This window comes from Rhinatrema bivittatum, chromosome 13 (genome assembly GCF_901001135.1).
Source record: "Rhinatrema bivittatum chromosome 13, aRhiBiv1.1, whole genome shotgun sequence".
In the NCBI taxonomy this organism is placed as follows: Eukaryota; Metazoa; Chordata; class Amphibia; order Gymnophiona; family Rhinatrematidae; genus Rhinatrema; species Rhinatrema bivittatum.
This window is the reverse complement of record NC_042627.1, coordinates 4,733,343-4,754,226: the sequence shown is the minus strand read 5'-3', so window position 1 is coordinate 4,754,226 and position 20,884 is coordinate 4,733,343. Positions and strand designations below refer to the sequence as shown.

Here is a 20,884-nt window from a genome sequence, read left to right as displayed (position 1 = left end):
AAGCAGATAATTAACTACTAAAAGCCTGTTTAAATAAATAAGTCTGAAGTCCCTTTTAAATACCTTCACACCAGTAATCTTTCGTAGTGTTTCTAGTAATGAGTTCCACAGTTTAGGTCCAGCCACTGAGAAGGCTTGGTTCCTTGTCATAGCCAGTCTTGCCATCTTTGATGTAGGGACATCTAACAAATTCTTGACTGCAGAGCGCAACTGTCACGGTGGTTTGTATATTTGCAGTGAGGTGCTAAGCCAAGTAGTAAAGTCATTATGTAGCAAGTTAAAGATTATCATTAGAACTTTGTACTGTATTCGGAAAGTTATTGGGAGCCAATGCAAGGTGAGAATTCTGGGGTAATATGTTCTTTCCATCGAGCGTTTGTCAGAATGTGAATGGCAGAGTTCTGAATTAACTGCAAGGGTCGAAAAACATTAGCAGCAATTCCCAGGTACAGTGAGTTGAGTAGTCAATTTTTGTTAAAATTAAGGACTGGAGAACCATATGGAGATCTGGCACTTCGAGAAGTTTTAAGCACTTCAACAGTTGTATTTTGTAAAATGATGACCTTACTACTGTGTTATTGACGCTATTCAAAAAGTCATCTTAAGTCACTTTTTGTTTTGTGAACTAACTTTACTTATTCTTTGCCTGTAACATATCTGCCATGAAGCATTGTAGTTAGGATAAACCATTTCTTTGAATTTATGTTGAAGATTTTTAGTTTACATTTTTCTGAGTTGCCCTCTTGTGCCTTTCTGACTGATCTTGTTATTGTTTATTCTTTTTGAACCACATCTTTGGACATCTTCAGTAAAGCCCTGGTACCCCTTGCCAGAGAGCTTTGGGAAAAACACAGCGAGCAGAAATAACATAATATCTATTTTAAAAAATGATCCTAGTATTAGATATTTTTGATTGAAACAAATCAGTAACAGTAATAAATGAACCTTACTACTGATGAGATGTGGTGTTGAATAGATAATGATGAGTCAATGATTACGCCCAAATTTCTGGCTTTAAGCACTATAGGTATGGTAGATCCTTCAAAATTTAAGGCTGTTGGAACAGTGTTCTATGAGTTTGTGAATGAAGAGAAGAGGCATGGGGGTAGCTTGTGGGAATGACAGCTACTACCTGGAGATTAATACCCTTATTCAATAAACATACTCACTGTCAATGCGACTCCAGCATTGCTCTATGCTTCAATGGCAAGAGGAAATGTGGTAAAAAGGATTTGCATTCACAAAAAACCTGGGGAGTAGCTTACTTGTTGCGGTGGTTACTACTCCAAACCAAATAAGTCTGATACTTCATTTTCAATGCATATCCAGCATAGCTCTCTGCTTCAACGGCAGGAGGGAAAGAGGAAAAGAGGATTTATATTCAGGTAACAACCAACAAGGACTGAATTACATAGTCTGGGTAAACAAATAATTATGGGTGTAGCTTGCTTGTTATGGCGGTTACTACCCCGAATCAATTAAGCCTGATACTTCACTTGGAATACATATCCAGAGCAACTCATTGCTTCAACTGCAGGGGGAAAAAAGGTTAGGCCTGGTGTTAGGGAAGATCCATTGCTCTCTATTCCACCTCCAATGGATGGATCAGTCAGTGATCTGATGTAGAGGAGTTCAAATTTTGACTTGTTTCTTCTATGACTATTTGTCTCATTGTAAAGGAGAAGAAAGTTTTGTCCACCCTTCCAGTCTCTTGTTGGTTTGTCCCTTTCAGAAAGATTTTTATATTCTTGTTTTTCTGGACTAAGTGGCCATGGTACCAGGGCCCCTGTTTGGGATCATCATGAGAAAGAAGTGTATTTCACCTGGAAAGGACCTGAGGAGTAAATGTATCATTCAGTTTACAGATATTTAAGAGGGAGTGTACAGGAAACTCACTCAAACCACCTTAAGGGACCAGCCACAGCTATCTTGGTCCACCTTAAAGATCAGCCCCTCAAGGGATTCTGGGTAAAGGGGGGCTCCTCTCACCATACTATAAGGATTCAGGGTCCATAAGGATTAGCGAAGCCCCAGGGAACAGGCAGGGTGCCAGATGACTTATGTTTGATGCTTTTGGAACTGCAAGGAAGGACTGCTGAAGTAATCAGCCGTTGGAAGCTGTTTTTTTCAGTTTTTGTAAATAAAATTGTATATAAGGAAACAGCCAGAATCTGCCTCCTTTATCCCACTGGCTGTTTCCCAAGCCATGGCTGCCCAAATTACCACACTGTCATAGACTTTAAAGATCATCAGTGCTGTTTGCAGAGGGATATAAGGACTGTGAATTTATGATTCATGAAAAAGGGCCTTTAAGTTAAGCTTCCCCCACAAGGAGCCCTGGACCTTTCAGAAGTATTAAGCTATCCTGGAGAACTCTTGCAACTCAAAATCTTTGATTGTGTGCCTTTGAGTCCAGTATTTGGGTTTTATCACCAGTAAGCAATAAAGACTTTGTAAAATCGTTGAGAAACCAGAAAGTAATAAGAACTTTGTAAGATGGTTGACAAACCTGTCATAAAATAAGAGAGGCTTTGGAGGAGGATACAATATTGGGTTGAAGAAATGACCTTTTCTTCACTCTAGTTTTCATGTGTAACTCTTCTTCCAACTATCTCAGGAGTCTTAGTTTATATAATAGATTTTTCATACTTTTGTGATTACTCTGATGGAGCTGGGTGACATCTCTTCTTCCATTTCATGTTTGAAGACCATCTGAAGAGCCACCTTGATTGAGCCCTGGTGCCTCTGCTTGTTCTGACGCCCCACCAGGAAGTAAACATAGGGATTAGCTGCACTGTTGATGACAGAGAGCAAGAGAGTTGAATGGACAAGAAGATATGAACTGAAGTCATAATAAATCTCGTACATTATTAGCACAAGCCTGTAGGGCAGAGCAAAGATGAGAAAGATGAGGACTGTGACCAAGATGACCACAAAGAGCTTTGGTGGGTGCCTATGCTGAGAGCCCTTCCGGATCTTGATGAACAGAGTCAGGTTGGAAAACACCATGAGAGGGGCGAAGAAAAGATAAGTTAAAATACCAATGGAAACAAGTACAGTGTATTTACACATTTGGTACTGGTTCAGGTCAAGTGCGAAACTCAAATGAGTAGCAAGGCAAAGGAAATATTCTATTCCAGAAACCAAGCATGACAGCACCCACAGGAGGACACACACAATGGTGGACTGGTGCTTTGGGCGCTGACAGCGGTACCAGAGGGGGTAAAGGACAGACAGACAGCGCTCCAGACTGATGGCTGTCAAGAGATAGAGCCCTGTATTGTACACTAAGATATAACCGGCAGTCAGAAGGTTTGATAAATTCCACTCTATATCTATTACAGAGGTTGGCAAATCTGTGAATATTTGTAAAAAAGAGCAGAGGAGGAAAAGGAAGTCAGCTATGGCCAGGTTCAAGATGTAGACGGTGAATTTGTTCCTCTTGATCTTAAAGCCAAGAAACCAGAGAACAATCCCATTCCCGGCCAGTCCCAAGACAGAGATGATCAAAGAAACGAAGGTCAGACTTAATCCTAAGGTGGTGAGATTGTCAGTAAAACTGCTGTTTCCTGTCCCATTAGATCCTGATATCGCTGTGGTGCAAAGGGAGACCGTGCTTAGCTCATTCATGATAAGATTTTTACTGGAGATATGGATAATAAGTGGGATGACATTTTCTCTTTCTTCCTGAAGATGCTGCTCTTATATCTTTATATTTCTGTCCTCTGGGTAATGCTCCACTGTCTGTTGCTTTGTCTTGTAGGAGGTTCTGCAGCTCGCTCTCTCGTCCATAGAGCAGTACAGTTCTCTCTTTATACTATGAACAGAGAAGGAAACGGGAGATGGTCATTTTGGTGTGAGACTGAAATTTTTATCTAAACATTTTCAACTTTGAGTTGTCCAAAAAAAGTGAGGCAACAGAAACAGCTTATAAACTAACTACAGGAATATCCTCTCTGCAGTTTTGATTTAAATGTGGGCTGAGGGCAACCAGACACATTTCTAAAGTCAGCTCAGAATGCAGGCTTTCCTGTCCATGCATTTTGGAGGCATCTGTTTCATGCCTTTGTGCTGTACATATTATTTATTCCAGTCAAATAAATCATCAGAAATTGAAACCAAGAGTTTTAAGCAATGGCTCGTTTTTGCATTACATTGTGTCTTTATTGACTCAACATGTATTGCATATTCCAAGGGATGCAACATTAGGGGTTTGGTGGTCAAATCTGCACTTTGCAGTACTGAGGAAATGGATCATCCCTTACTCTCTAGTCATCAGGCATGTGGATCATGTTCCTTTTGTGGTTGCAGACTTTTGAAGGAACAATTTGGAAGCATCCAACCTTTGGTGTTGAGAACAAGCTAAAAGGAAGGTCAGACTGCCTGCCGTCCTCTGATGTATAGCTGATTGTGTGCCCCTGCAATCAAATCTTTGCTGACCACTCAAATGGACAACTAAGGTAGGGTAAACAGAACCTCACAGCTGCTAAAACACAAAAAAAGTTGCAGGCTCCATTGGTCACACATTGTATAGAACAGCATCATAATTTCCAAGATTTATCATGGACAGTGATCAAATGGATTGCCCCATCCTAGCCGTGTGGGAATGTTGTGGCTCAGTTCAATCACCCTAAGCAATTTGGGATTTTTACACTCAGTGCTGTTCAGCCAGGGGATTTAAATAAGATTTGCAATACTGGATCAGACCAAAGGTCCATCAAGCTCAGTATCATATTTGCAATGAAGAACTGGAGTGACATTCAGTCATTTAATCCTCTGATGTGATCTATGACATGTAGTGCATATTGTCTTACAGTTGATCCAATGAATTGTTTGTCCATAACGTTCACCTGATTGGTTTGTCCGCCTGTTTAAAAAGTACCTTACGTGTCTCTTCTCTCTTCACAGTAAAGAACATGTGCAGCACAAAGGCATGAAATAGATACCTCCAGCTGCTGTGCCTCGGCTTCCCGTGATGCAAATGTCATCAAAACATGGCTCCTTGTCAGGTAGAAGAATTATGGCTGATGGAATAGAGACTGTTAAGTGTGCTTTTATTTGAATAACAAAAATGTATTTAAAAAGCAGTCCTGGGAGGTGGAATGTTGTTGCGCTGGTGAACCCTTGGACTGAGGGGGAGTTGATGCTACCTGTGGGAAGGAGCCCTACAGGTCTCCATCATTCATAGGCGAGCCGGATGAAGAGCAGAAACCACACTGGAGTTTCAGCACTACCAGCCCAAGTTCCCCTTAGGTTGAGCCCTCGGGTGCCGGGGCTGACCGGACTTATGTGGGGTCTCTGTAGCGATGGAAATCCAGGGGAAGATGCTGGAAAGCAGGCCAAGTTCAGGAACAGGCAGCAAAGTATGAGAGCAGGTCCCAGGCAAGAGTCGAGGCAGGCAGCGTATCTCGTGGTCAGGTTCCAGGCAGGTGATGAATCTCGTGGTCAGTATCCGGTCCGAAGTCAAAAGCCAAGGTGATCCAAGGAACAAGGGAGAAGGCAAGGAACTCAGGAGCTCAGGAACAAGCAGACCGCAAAGAGGAGACCTGTTGCCAAGGTGCTGCCTGCACGCAGGGGCCTGCCTTAAATGGCCCCTGAGTGGTGATGTCATCCATAAGGGCCATGGGACCTTTCCCACCGCAGGCCCTTTAAATAGAGCAGAGAGGCATGAATGCATGCCCATGGGAAGCTAGGGTGCAGGAGGCTCGGCGGCATCCCGAGCGCGAGACAGCATGGTGGCAGCAGGGGCGTTCGGTTGCGAAAGAGGAGGGTGATACCACTGGGAACAAAAAAACACTTCTTCTGTGGTAGCGAACATTACTCTAGTGTATTATTGGCTCTGTTATTTGGAGTTGGTTACCAGAGCATGTGCCATGTTTTTGAAGCTACGGGATAGGAAGGTAAATTTTTTCATTATTTTGAATTACTTCCAACTGTACAGTGATGGTCTTAAAATAAATGCAATTAACAAAATGGTTTTTATTTAAAATGTAAGTGAAAGTGCATTGGACTGTTCCTTTATTGTATTTTCTGCATTTTAAAAATGATAAAGAATAAAAAATAGAAAGGGAGTAGAGGTCAAGAGGAGGTCTCTTGAGAATAGGATCGAGCACTGCAGGGGTCAGAAGAGAGAAAATACTAAAAACAGAATAAGGGAAAGGACTGAGTCCACGTTCTTCCGGAGAAGTGTGGATAGGATCAGGATTGGTAGGCTTGGAGTGGAGAGAAAACTGCAAGAGAAACTGCAAGAGGGACTGAGAAAGAAAAAAGCAGCATAAATAAGTAGAAGGATGGGACAGGCAGGGGAGATGAAAACCTAATTATTTCTTACATTCCTAGAAGCAAGAAAATCATAAAGCAGGGCACATTATAAGCATATAAATGGCAAAGCCAAATAAAAACACAAAGATGAGGCAAACATTTCACTTGTACAATCATTAGAATATCAGACATTATGGGGATCATTTCTACAGGCATTTAAGCTCATAGAGCCCAGTTTTCTGCACACAAATGGCTGTGCTACAAGAGCCCGGGAGTCTGTGCCTGTAAAATTATGCACATAACTCTGTCCTGCAGGTACTTTTACACAGGCGTCAGAGAAGAGCTCTGGGTGGCAGGGTTGGAACTTAAAAAGTACGCACATAAGCGTACACTGGCAAGTTATGCCCTCTGAAGAGGAAGTGCAACTTTACACGGTTACCCGGGCGCATTCTGAGCCGATTACCTGAGGATTTTCAAAGCAAACCCACACGTGCACATCTGCGAGTACGTAGCTAGATCCTCAGTCTGCCATACTTCACCCGGCAAAGAATTCCACAGTTGGACCGAGAACCCCCCAAAAAATGCCCTGATTACGAGGCAGTCATGGAGCTTTCAGAGACGGTTCCCATGCAGGGAATGGTCTCATTCCCCATTCCCACTGCAAGTCTTCCAGCAGCCTTGGGATGTACGTCAGGCCATTTAGAGGCAGTGCTTTGAAAGTAACACTGGGACGGTAACTTTGAAATCGGCATGCGGGCACACATATGCACATATTTCCTGACTCATGCTCAGGGACGTGTGCAACTCCTTTGAAAATTACCTACAGAGATTGTGAGCCCTCTGGGGCGAGGGAAATACCTACAGTACCTGAATGTAATCCATTCTGAAGTGCCGAAAAGCAGAATATGTGTATAATATAAATATAATATATTATAGAAGTCCAATAAAAAGGTATGGCCTTTTATCATCTTTTTTTATTTACTGATCTTTGTTTCTGCATAATCAAAACAAGAGTGGGTTACACGATTTGATTAGAAAATGCTGTCTGATGTTTAATCTGTCAGGATCTTTATGTTGTTGGTGCTTTTTTTTTTTTGCCTCTTTTTCTTTATTTTGCATCTAGATTTTAAATTTAAAAAAAGCAAGAGAGGAAAGAGACAGTGATGGAAGAAAGCAGAAAAAGGTAGGCAGAAGGATAAGGAAGAGAAAAGAGAAAAAAAGAAACAGGGAGATAGAAAGAGATTAAAAGGAAAGAAAAAGAAGGGAGGAAACAGAATCAGACAAGATAAAGTGAGGGGAGAATAAAGCAGAGGGGGAAGGAGGTGAGGAAAGCAGTGAAGAGTGGAAGGAGGAATGGAGAGCTGAAAAGTTAAGGAAAACTCTTTATAAGCACAGTGTAATTGAATTAACTTCCCTCTACCTCTCGCAGTCACCTCTGTTCTGCTGGAGTGAGTCTCTCCTCAGGTCCTGGCAATATCAGTTGGGAAGAGCAGGCATCCCTAGGAAATCTGAGCTCCTGTTTTATGTTTCTTGGACCTGAATGCACCAGAAACTGTGACCCGGTAAATGCATCAGTGAATCAGGAGCACTGAAGCAGAATTCTCTGAGTACGTTCAGGGGAAGGAATCCTCTGGGTATTTCATGTGGAATAATGAGAAAACTTGCATTCTGAAATACCAACCATGATTCCCACGCTCTCATTGCCTGAAATGGTCAGATGCCCTGGTCAGTGTCTTTCACAAAGTATTCAAGCAAGGTCTGCTAGGTTACATCAGTCGATGGGGGCAGATAAGGACCAGTGGCCCTCACAGACCCCTTAGTTGTTTTCCTTTCTGGTTCTCTACTGCTGTGGGTAGATATAGAAACATATATAGAAACATAGAAATGACGGCAGAAGAAGACCAAATGGCCCATCCAGTCTGCCCAGCAAGCTTCCCTCATTTCTTCTCCCATACTTATCTGTTTCTCTTAGCTCTTGGTTCTAATTCCCTTCCACCCCCGCCATTAATGTAGAGAGCGGTGGAGGAGCTGCATCCAAGTGAAATATCTAGCTTGATTAGTTAGAGGTAGTAGGAGTAGTAACCGCCGCAATAAGCAAGCTACACCCATGCTTATTTGTTTTTACCCAGATTATGTTATACAGCCCTTATTGGTTGTTTATCTTCTCCCCTGCCGTTGAAGCAGGGAGCTATGCTGGATATGCGTGAGGTATCAGTTTTTTTCTTCTCCCCTGCCGTTGAAGCAGAGAGCTATGCTGGATATGTATCGAAAGTGAAGTATCAGGCACATTTGGTTTGGGGTAGTAACCGCCGTGACAAGCCAGCTACTCCCCGCTTTGTGAGTGTGAATCCTTTTTTCTTCTCCCCTGCCGTTGAAGTTATGCTGGATATGCGTGAAGTATCAGTTTTTCTTTTCCCCTGCCATTGAAGCAGAGAGCTATGCTGGAAATTCGTGATGTATCAGTCTTTCTCCCATGCCGTTGAAGCAGAGAGCCATGCTGGATATGCGTCGAGAGTGAAGTATCAGGTACATTTGGTTTGGGGTAGTAACCGCCGTAACAAGCCAGCTACTCCCCGCTTTGTGAGTGCGAACCCTTTTTTCTTCTCCCCTGCCGTTTAAGCAGAGAGCTGGATGTGTGAAGTAACAGTTTTTCTTTTCCCCTGCTGTTGAAGCAGAGAACTATGCTGGATATGCATTGAAAGTGAAGTATAAGAATGGAGTGATCAAGCTAGTTGAAAGGCATCAGGAATAGAGGAAGGTGGAGGTAGTAATTTGGATATTTGGTTTGGGGTAGTAACCGCCGTAACAAGCCAGCTACTCCCGTCTTTGTGAGTGCAAATCCTTTTTTCCACATTTCCTCTTGCTGTTGAATCTTAGAGTGATGTTGGAGTCACAGTAACCATGTGTATGTTTATTGACTAAGGGTATTGTCTCCAGGCAGTAGCCATCATTCTGGCGAGTCACCCACTCTTCATTGGCGGCCTCTTGACTTTATGGATCCACAGTGTTTATCCCACGCCCCTTTGAAGTCCTTCACAGTTCTGGTCTTCACCACTTCCTCCGGAAGGGCATTCCAGGCATCCACCACCCTCTCCGTGAAGAAATACTTCCTGACATTGGTTCTGAATCTTCCTCCCTGGAGCTTCAAATCGTGACCCCTGGTTCTGCTGATTTTTTTCTTATGGTAAAGGTTTGTCGTTGCCTTTGGATCATTAAAACCTTTCAAGTATCTGAAAGTCTGTATCATATTACCTCTGCTCCTCCTTTCCTCCAGGGTGTACATATTTAGATTCTTCAATCTCTCCTCGTACGTCATGCGATGAAGATCCTCCACCTTCCTGGTCGCCCTTCTCTGTACCGCTTCCATCTTGTCTTTGTCTTTTTGTAGATACGGTCTCCAGAACTGAACACAGTACTCCAGGTGAGGCCTCACCAAGGACCTGTACAAGGGAATAATCACTTCCCTTTTCTTACTCGATATTCCTCTCTCTATGCAGCCCAGCATTCTTCTGGCTTTTGCTATCGCCTTGTCGCATTGTTTCGCAGACTTCATATCATTAGACACTATCACCCCAAGGTCCCTCTCCTGCTCCGTGCACGTCAGCCTTTCCCCCCCCATCGAATACAGTTCATTCGGATTTCCGCTCCCCATATGCATGACTTTGCACTTCTTGGCATTGAATCTCAGCTGCCATATCTTCGACCACTCTTCCAGTTTCCTTAGATCCCGTCTCATTCTCTCCACTCCTTCCGGCGTGTCCACTCTGTTGCAGATCTTAGTGTCATCCGCAAAAAGACAAACCTTACCTTCTATCCCGTCCGCAATGTCGCTCACAAAGATATTGAACAGGACCGGTCCCAACACCGATCCTTGCGGTACACCACTTAAAACCGCTCTCTCTTCAGAGAAGGTTCCGTTTACCATCACACATTGTCTTCTGTCCGTCAACCAATTTGCAATCCAGGTCACCACCTTGTCACTCACTCCCAAGCTTCTCGTTTTATTCACCAGTCTCCTGTGCGGAACCGTATCAAAAGCTTTGCTGAAATCCAAGTATATGACATCGAGCGCTCTTCCTTGGTCCAATTCCTTGGTTACCCAGTCAAAAAAGTCAATCAGATTTGTCTGACAGGATCTTCCCCTGGTGAATCCATGTTGCCTCTGGTCCATCAATTCTCCGGACTGTAGATAGTTCACTATCTACAGTACATAACAATTCCCAGGCTTAAAGTCATGCTAGCTGCCCCCCAACACAATAATGCCTTTTACACAGCCTATCAACCTTGATCCTAACACTGCCCTTCGTATCAGTCCCAAGCACATGGGCTGGCCTCCACCCCTCTCCTGGCAGGCCATGTTGTAATCCTCCTTGGAGTGGTAATCCTGGCTGCCCTGTGTAGGTTACCAGGCTTTTTGGAAGACTAATGCTGCTGTACTACCTACATTAGGGATGCAACCATGGCTGCATCGTACAGATTAATCCAGCCTTCTTGGGAGCCTGATGCAGCCATAACAGCACTTTCTTCATATTAAGCTTGTTGTCCCCATCTTTAGCCCTCAAACATTTCACTATTACTGGGCCCACTTTCAAGCCCGTCATCCTCATTTCTTCTACCTCTAGCCCCTATCCGCCCTTACCACTGTGTTCTTTGTCACTCACAAGCCTGTTTTAAATTCTGCCACAGTTTTGCTTGCCAGTACCTCTGCAGGAAGCTATTCCAGACCACCACCACCCTCAGGGAAGAAGGATTATCTTGTGTTTTCCCTGAACCTTCTTCCCTGCTACTTAATATCCGGATCCTTTCAACACGTATTTCCTTTTCAATAGAAATATCATCTTCTTGTGCTTTAAAATTCCTGCGTATCTTCTCTCGCGCAACTGATACGTGCGTGTATGGGTGCACACTTGTCCATTTTAAAATTAGCCTGGACTCTAGTACTCTTGCAAGCATATGAATATGGGGTTACTAGTACTAGGGATTACATCACTGTGGCAATTTTTATTTGGAGTCTGAAGGAAGAGGTCTGATTTTGTTGTTGCCCTATTCTTTTTCAGTATTAGCTGAAACCCCTTTGCTGGGATGTATAGGAAGCAATTGGATCATTTTGCTGGCCCACATCCAGTGGCTCATGTCTGTGGTCTTCTTGAAGTTCATGCTCAGTAAGCTGGTGGAAGGGACTGGCTAAAGTGAGATGGATATTCAGTGGGACAGCTCTCCCACTGAATATATTCATCTAAAGTTACCCGAGTAACGTGATCCAGATAGCTTTTCTACCTAACAGGCTAAGGGGGTCATTTTCTAAGCCTAGCTTGCCGGGGCTGGGGTGTGGGCGGGAGCAGGCTACTTGATACCAGCTTCACAAGAGTTCCTTGTCGGTGTACCCTGCGCTGCAGGCCACCTCCATTCCAGCCTTGGCTCAGAACCCTGTTCCTACATCCTGTGCTGCAGGCCTCATTCAACTCATCTCTTCTGGGAGATCCTTCCATGTATCCCGCTTCACGGACCATTACCACGGACCATTATCACTGGAGACCCTCTTTGGATATACCCCACTGCTACGGACTTATATTCTCCTACACTACCCACTCCCCGGGTAGCTGCATTCTCTTTCTTTTCTAATAAAGACTCTGTTCCACAGCTGTGTCTGATGTCTACTCAGGCCATGCCTGCTGATGGCGCGACTCACAGGGCTCCTCCCTGTGGGCGGTTCCACCTCGCCGTCAACCCAGGGGACCACTACCCACAAAACCATAACACTATTAGATCTTTTTCCTTCAGTCTTCCTGGTGGTGCTACAGCTCCTTTTTATGAGATCGTTTTCAATAAATGTCTATTCATGGCACTAAATCATTGATGTCTCTTCTAGAAACTAGTGTTCCATAAGATTTGTCATTATCGGCAACTTTGTTTAATATCTATCTGTTCCCGTTATGTTAATTATTGCCCAGTTTGGATGTTGGATATCATCTGTATGCAGACCGACAATATCCAGTTGTATATCCCTGTCTCTTTGTCTGTGAATATTGGCTTGCAAAAGGTGATCTCTTGTCTTTTTGCTAGAAAAGAAATGGTTGACTGACAACAGACTCATTTTGAATACTGAAAAGACTGAAATTTTATTTTTATTTAGGTATAGCTGCTGAAAGCCTCCCTTTTTTAAATTATTTGAGGGGATAAAGATTAATATATCCAATAAAGTCTATAATTTAGGTGTCATTTTAGACTCCTCTCTTTCTTTTAAGCCAAATATCTGGAACATAGTGCAAAGTTGTTTTACAAACTTCAGTTGCTTTGACAATTAAGATTGTTTTTATCTGAGAAGGATTTAAAATCCGAGGTACATGCATTGTTCACTTCGACCATTGATTATTGTAACATTCTTTATTTCGGAATACCAGTTTGACTCTCTAAAATCTATGCAAGTAATACAAAATGCAGCGACTCAAGTTGTCTCAGGTATAGGTATTCGGGAACATATTACTTCTGTACTCACATATTTCCATTGGTTGTCTGTCTCTTTTCGAATAAAGTTCAAAGTGTTGATCTATGTTTTTAAAGCCATTCACAACCTGGCACCATCTTGTTTTAATGCACTTTTAAAGATTTATCAACCTGCGAGAACACTTAGGTCACCATCACAGCTCAATTTGTCGGTCCGTTCAATGAAGTAAAACAATCTTTCCCTGGATTTCATTGAAGGGACCAACAAATTGAGTTGTGATGATGACCCATAGGTATGGCGCCTTACCTTTGGAACGACCTTCCTTTGCAAATTAAATCCAAAGAATCATTAGTGAAACACTGTAGGATGATAAAAGCCTACCTTTTTCAAACAGGTGTTTGAGGTTGTGTGAATCACAGACGGTTTTGCATGCTAAAAATACATTTGTTTTTTGTCTTCTTGCAGAGATTTCTTTTTTGTATGTGATTTATTTTAGTCCAGTTAATGAGCTATTAGACTAGTCCATCTTTCATTATTAAGAAGACAAACATGTTATAATACCTGGTAGAGTTATGTGTATAAAATAGGGTTCACGAATTGTACAATAGGTAGTTAGATTGCTGTATAATGTGAGTTTTGTTTATTGCCGACACAACTGTTCCAATGGTATATGCTGTAGTAAATTGCGAGTATTATCAGTAATTAATCAGTATCAAAAGAATTATCTAAAGAATAATTAGAAATATGAACCAGGATAAACTGTCAATTATATTAATTGTCTGAATATTTTATGTTTTTTGGCTGAGATTGATCAATTTTAAGTGTATTTTAACTTGTTTTTATGTTTTATAATTTTTGATTATGAATGTTTTAACTAAAACTTCCCTAGAATTGCGGATAAGAGGGCTAGACATATTCTAAACAAATAAATTAATAAAATAATTAGACTGTGCTGTACAAGGTGCTGCAGCTTTCTTTGTGTCTGTCCTATAAGATGTGCTGCAACTCTCTGTCTTGAAAGGAGCTGTACAGTTCTCCCTCTATACTGTGAAAAGAGATAGAAGCAGGGCATAGTCATTTTGATTTGAGACTCTGAAGTTTGCTCACACATCGTTAATCTGCAGTTGCTGTACAGGCCTAAAAATCTCAAATTCAGAAAAACAGTCCTCTTAGCAAACTACAAGACTCTCCTCAGTTCAGTGCTAAATTTAAATATGGACTCTATAACACAATACATTTCTAAGTCATCTCCGAATGCAAAATGTCCCATCCATGCATCCAGCTCGTGTTTCTGCTGCTCTAAGAACCTACAACGGGAAAACTTCTGTATGAAACTTAATAATGTTTCTGAAAGCAAACAGAGAATGGAGTTAGTGCTAAAAATAAATTATTTACAGGAAAGCAAACATTGCCATCTGGAAGCGATTATACTGTTGTATGGGTGATGGTTGTTTAATAATGCAGCTTGCAAGAGTACTAGAGTCCATTGATATGCACTTTAACACTCCCTGAGATCTTTGCTACCTTGTCATTCTGAGGAGCATTACTATCTCTCTCCCAGTATGCTATGCTTCCCAGAGTCCCTGTAAGGGCCATCAGTACCTCTTCCTATGCTGTTCTGCTTCTGAGAGATTTTATACCCCAAATGCATGATTGTATTTTTGCATGAAATCACAATTGCTAGAAACATAAGAACATAAGAAATTGTCATACTGGGTCAGACCAAGGGGCAATCAAGCACAGTATCCTGTTTCCAACAGTGGCCAATCCAGGCCATAAGAACCTGGCAAGTACCCAAACACGAAGTAGATCCCATGCTATGGATGCCAATAATAGCAGTGGCTATTCCCTATGTCAATTTGATTAATAGCAGTTAATAGACTTCTCCTCCAAGAACTTATCCAAACCTTTTTTAAACCCAGCTACACTAACTGCACTAACCACATCCCCTGGCAACAAATTCTAGAGCTTAATTGTGCATTGAGTGAAACAAAGTTTTCTCCGATTAGTTTCAAATGTGCTACATGGTAACTTCATGGAGTGCCCCCTAGTCCTTCTATTATCCGAAAGAGTAAATAACCAATTCACATCTACCCGTTCTAGACCTCTCATGATTTTAAACACCTCTATCATATCCCCCCTCAGCTGTCTCTTCTCCAAGCTGAACAGCCCTAACCTCTTCAGCCTTTCCTCATAGGGGAGCTGTTCCATCCCCTTATCATTTTGGTTGCCCTTCTCTGTACCTTCTCCATCCCAATTACGTATATCTTTTTTGAGATGCGGCGACCAGAATTGTACACAGTATTCAAGATGCGGTCTCACCATGAGAGGCACTATGACATTTTCCATTTTATTCACCATTCCCTTGCTAATAACCTGTGGCTGATTTGGGCTCAGACATACAAGAAACGTGACAAGCTCAAGGAGCACTTATGGAATTTCTTACACCTTCTTACTACATAGAATGATAGGGATTTTTGCCTCTCCACTAATATATTTCCATTTCTCTTATTGAAAAACTGTTTGGTTACTTTATCAGAGGTCCCTTGAATTAGGAGTCATCTTGCTGTTCATAGGCACAAAGTCACATGAGGTCCATATTCAAAGGCATTTAGAAATTATCTGGGTAATTGGCAAGTTTTTGAATATTGTGCCATTTATCTATCAAGATTTTAGCTGGATAAGTCATTACAATTTAGCTGGATACAAAAGAGGCACTCAGGCTAATCTGGGTGATTTTTATTTGTATACAGCTCAGTTAGCTGGATAACGTTAGACCTGCCTGAGAGCAGCTCTAAAATGATCTAACCTTGTGTAACCAGATAACTAAAGATTTAGCTGGATGTATTCCAAAGGATAGAGCCAGGTAAGAGCACTGCAAAAAAAAAAAAAGTGCTCTTAAGGGCCTGTGGCTCGATAATCAACACCCCCCCCCCCCTGCAATATTTCAATACTAGTCCTGCTGCGCTGAGCACCCTCCACTCCCTCAAACCCATCTGTAAAGTTTAAACAACAATTGATGCATGGCCCACAGATTGCACCCCCATCCCCTTGTCTGTTTTTTTAATTTCGTAATAAGGCTTCTTCTTACCACTCATCCCCACCCTCTACTCATCTGCAACCTCAGGCCCAGGACTTCCACCAGTCTTGCACCCCTGGATCCTAAAACCCCCCCCAGCTGGAAATGAGGTATTCTCTTACCCACTCCTGGCATTTCCAGTGCCGCTTGTGACTCTCCTCCTGAGGCCAGCTTAAAGAAAAGAAATATCAATTGGAGCCATCCCCCTGACAGCTGAAGCCAGCTCCAACACTGGATTGTCATCCTGCTTTGTGATGAGATCTCCACCATCATTCTAGAAAAAGAACAGAGAGAGAGAGAGAGAGAGAGAGAAAGAGTCTAAGGAGGTTCACAGACATGCAGAGGGAGAAGCCACCAGAGAAGCCACCAGACAGAAGACCTTGGGCTGGATCCGGTGGTAACAGGGGGCGGGGGGCGAAACGGGGGGGCCGTCCTGCACAGCTGGCAGAGATCGCACCGCTGCGGTGCGATTGCTGCCGGAGTCGCGCCGAATAACAGCACCATACAAGGTGTAGTTATTCGGCGTGAAAAAGGCTCCTTACCTTTTCGCTGTTCGCGCCGTCCTCGCAGAGTCGGCCCCGGTGACGCCCCGACTCCTCCCCTTCCGGGGCCGACTCCGCCCCGATGTAGGTAGCAAAGGAGCAGGAGCGAGTTGCGCGCGCCGGCACCCTGCTAGCCCGCGATCCCCCGACACAGCAGCACATGGCCGCTGTACTGGGCACCTCTAGCCCCGCCCCCTGGACCGCCCCCTTTTAAAGCCCCGGCACTTACACGCATCCCGGGGTTTACGTGCGTGGCCGGATCCATTTGAAAATTGGCCCGGCATGCGTAAGGCCCGGCCACACATGTAAACCCTGGGATTTAAATGCATGGTTTATAAAATCCAGACTTTATTGAACAAGGTCCTGTACCTGTGTCTTTCAGTATTTCTGCCTCTATGTTTGTTTGCCTGCCTTGGTGTCACTTTCTGTCTCTCTGCCTATCTGTTATTTCTTCTCTCACCATCTTGGTCTCTGTTTATGTCCCCGTCTGTCTGTTTCTTTTTATCACTATCACCATCTCTCCCCCTGTCTCTGTCTGCCTGTTCCTCTCAATGCCTCCATCTTTTTCTCTCTGTGTCTCTCTCATTTGCCAGCTTCAGAAACAATTGGGTTTGCTAGAAATAGCTGCTGTTTGTGGACCCCATGCACTAAGCATATTTACCATAGAACAGGGCTGTCAAAAGGGGCAGGGCGGGACAGGACAGGCAATTCACCAAGTTGCAGGGTTCATGTAGCACCGATGCACCTGCACAGGGAGCAGGGCACCAGTGATTCCTGACACTGCTGCAGCCACAGAGGCAGTAGGAGCAGTTCTGAGTATTTATGCGCCTGTTAAGAAGCGACCAAATCATCCAAAGGGGAATCCAACCAAGGGTAGCATCATTTGAGGGACCACACCCCCTGCCATAGCCCCTGCTGACTGCCCTGGCCTGAAGATCGACCCTCACAGCACATCCAAAATAAGAAAAACCTTTAACACATGTGCCCCATATTCTTGTAGCCTCAGAATTTTCTTTGATTATCACCGACCATTCCTGAGTCAATATTTACTGTCATGAGTAGATTAAAGGATCAACCATTACTAACCTTGTATAGGGAACACCCTAATGTGTGGTTTTGTGCGGTAGCCATATGTATGAAATAACCACTCTGTGATTATACCTTTTTATGGCCACCCTCTTTATTCTCAAAATAATTCTTCTGTTGTTTCTTTTTTTCAAATATTTCATTTTATTTCATATCTGGTCCTTGATTGCCACTCTCCCTGGAGGTCAGCTCGACTCCCATAGAACGCACGCACTTCTTTTATCTGTGATGTGGGTCAAAACCTGCCCAACTGCTGTTATCTTTCACATGAGTCGAAGCCGCCAGCCCTACCCCAGTTATCCAAGTACCAGATGGAGCGATCAAAGGCACCGTGACTGATTTAATGAGCCATTCGCAGTTTCACTGTACCGGCCGCCGTGCGTACTTACACGTGCATGGCTTAATCTTTGAGACAAGCATATGCTACTGGCAGGATCAACCAGCAGATTAAAAGCAAAAATTGTGTAGAAAAGTCAAATAGATTCTAACACAGAATCTGAGCTTGCAGGGAATAAAAATGAAATCTCCGATTAACTGTCTTAGTAAGGTCTTGAAAACATGAGAAAACTCTTGAGAGTGATGAACCCATTCATCCCAAGACGCAGGAGTGCACCAGTCCCTGGCTGCTGTCATTGTCCCTACTGCCCAGTTACTTCTGGAAGTCAGAGAGAGAGAGAGAGAGAAAGCAATAGATGCACAGTGCTGTCCTTCAGAGGAGCAGAGGACACAGCGAGTGAATGGAGACGCTCACCTTTCCCTGAGCCTGAGGGAGATGCACAGCTCCTCTATAAGTGCACAGTGCTGTCCTTCAGAGGAGCAGAGGACACAGCGAGTGAATGGAGACGCTCACCGTTCCCTGAGCCTGAGGGAGATGCACAGCTCCTCTATAAGTGCACAGTGCTGTCCTTCAGAGGAGCAGAGGACACAGCGAGTGAATGGAGACGCTCACCTTTCCCTGAGCCTGAGGGAGATGCACAGCTCCTCTATAAGTGCACAGTGCTGTCCTTCAGAGGAGCAGAGGACACAGCGAGTGAATGGAGACGCTCACCTTTCCCTGAGCCTGAGGGAGATACACAGCTCCTCTTCTGTCCTCCTTCAGGACTCTGCCTTGGAAATTCATTTTCTCATTCTCCTTAGTAAGCAGAGCATCGAGTCTCAAGCTCCTATGACTCTCAGAGGAAGTGAAGGAGAATGAGATACATTGCAATATCAGCTGTTACATCCTACTCACCCTTTCTCTGTCCAGTGAGCATCTGATCCCCCATCTCTTTTGCCTCTTATCAGTGTTCTGCACAAGTCCTGCTACATCAGTCTTAACAGACATTTTCCCAGTGAGGTAACTTTATTTCTTTGACCTTTTTCAGAGTTCCTTGATATTCTTTAATCTGCAGGGAGCATTTGGGTAAAGGATTTTTTTTATTTCTGTTATTTAGTAATGACCGCTCAATACTCTGTTCCTTGCTTAGAATTGTTTTGAAGTGAAGAGAAACAATTTTTTTATGAAAGGTGATTGAGCCTAGCAAACATCTTGGTACACAAATAGTTGGATAAGGACTGTGAAAACGTTCTGCAGTATTATTTGTTGTTACGCAGCCCATCCGCGCACGGGCCTGCTCACCTCTCTGGTTCCACGGCAGGTCCCGGGTCGGCCTCCCTAGTGGCAGCTGCGAGCTCTTCCAGGCCTTGGCATCCCACGGTGGCAACAGTCGCCGGGCCTTCCACTATGCATCGGGCCTCACGCCGGAGCTCGGCGCCCTCAGTGGCATTGGCCACGCGCGTGCGCCGACTGCCCGGCCTCTTGTAGGGCCAGGGGCGGGGCGGGTCCTAGCTCCGCGGTGCACCCCGATTGATTCCCTGATATAAGGAAGTCCCTGCTTGTACTTCCTTGCCTTGGCAATCGGGTTAGTGTCTTGCTAGATTGCACTGCCTTGTTCCAAGTCTCGTTCCAGGATCCTTCTGTTCCAGTCTTGTTCCTGCCTTGTTCCTGCATCCTGGTTCTCCAGCGTCCTCCTGTTCCTGTTCATCTGTTCGTCTACCCAGGTAGTACCCTCGGACTGTCTCTCTAGTACTGACCTCGGTCTGCTCCTCGACCTGCCTGTCTGCTGCCTGCCTCCTGACTGCAGTCTGCTCCTAGACTCGTCTGCCTGCTGCCTGCCTTCTGACCTCGGCCTGCCTGTGATCTCGTCTGACCTCCGGAACCTGACCCCTGCTTTGCTGACCACTCCTCGGATTGATCCCCGGATTCTGACCTCTGCCTGCTTGACCACATCTCAAGATTCTGGCTCTGTTCCTAGCCTTGTCATCACCCACGCTGTTCTGGTCCTCCTTGTTCCACCTGACCTCCAGTCTCAAACCTGACCGCGATCCCTTCCTATCTATGGATACGCCTGACTCTCATCTCTCCAGGAGACCCTGCGAGGCCCACCTAAGTCCAAGCGGCCCGGGTCCCTATTGGCCCCTGCTGGGGGGACCTCGAGCTTCCAGTGGTGAATCTCATCCTAGCCTCTGTCTCCTCCAGTGCTCCGCTCCCTGGGGGCAGGTGCTTCCTGGTCCCTACCAGGGAGCCGTTCTCCACTGCTCCAGGACAAGCGTCCACCCCTGAGTGCAACATTTCTGTTTCTTTTAGTGTGTACAATTGTTTTTCATACATTTTTGCCTAGCACCACATATTTTCTTGGGCAAAACCTGTAAGACTTTAAATCTATGAGTAACTGACCAGGAAAATCTATGAGTAACTGACCAGGAAAATCCAAGATAGATGGCCCAATGGCTCTCATCTCAATTTGGACCCTACTTGCTCCGTTCTCAAACAGTGTTAGTCAACCACACAGCTGTATTACCTGAAGTTGATCACAACATCATACATCCAAACTATAAACAGCTAAAGAGTATCATGGTAGAAATATCTCCAGCATGTTTTTCCAATACCTCTAATATGGCTTCAATCATCATCCGTCAACTGTTGGGGTTCTTTGAAGGTTGACACAATGTTAGAGTTATTGGAAGAACGTGTTGGAGATATTTCTACCATGATACTCTTTAGCTGCTTATAGTTTGGATCTTTGATGTTTGTCAAATTCGGATAATACTTCTGTGTGGTTGACTGTATACCTGTTATTCAGCATTTTTGAAAATCAATAGCGGTTCGACACTATGATCATATAAGCAGCTGTATCTTTAAATATATGTGAAAAATTCTGGTGTACAGCTTTTATGGCTAATTGTACATGCTGTTAGTCAGCAATTTTGTAAATCAACAATGGTATAATTCCATGCCATATAGGCAGCCAAATCTTTAAATATATTTGAATGTTCTTATATTAATAGTGTGAGATTATAAATAGTGTGATAATATATGTTGTATTGTGTGCACTTGCAGGAATTTTAGTTGTGTGTGTTATTGAGTCCCTTGAAGAAGCTAGTTACATTGGCAAAACTAGGGTCCTTAGTTGTGAATGTGGGAATTATTTT

At 43.9% G+C, this 20,884-nt stretch overlaps 1 protein-coding gene across 1 annotated transcript; it reads right to left on the bottom strand.

Annotated features, from left to right (window-relative positions):
• Nucleotides 1-1,482: 1,482 nt before the first annotated feature.
• LOC115075229 (proto-oncogene Mas-like) lies at nt 1,483-18,558 on the bottom strand. Its single transcript, XM_029575510.1, has 3 exons — nt 18,462-18,558; nt 15,908-16,059; nt 1,483-3,817 (listed from the first exon to the last, which is right to left on the bottom strand). The coding sequence occupies exon 3, from the start codon at nt 3,628-3,630 to the stop codon at nt 2,644-2,646; it is 987 nt and encodes a 328-aa protein (XP_029431370.1). The 5' UTR covers nt 3,631-3,817; nt 15,908-16,059; nt 18,462-18,558; the 3' UTR covers nt 1,483-2,643.
• Nucleotides 18,559-20,884: the final 2,326 nt, after the last annotated feature.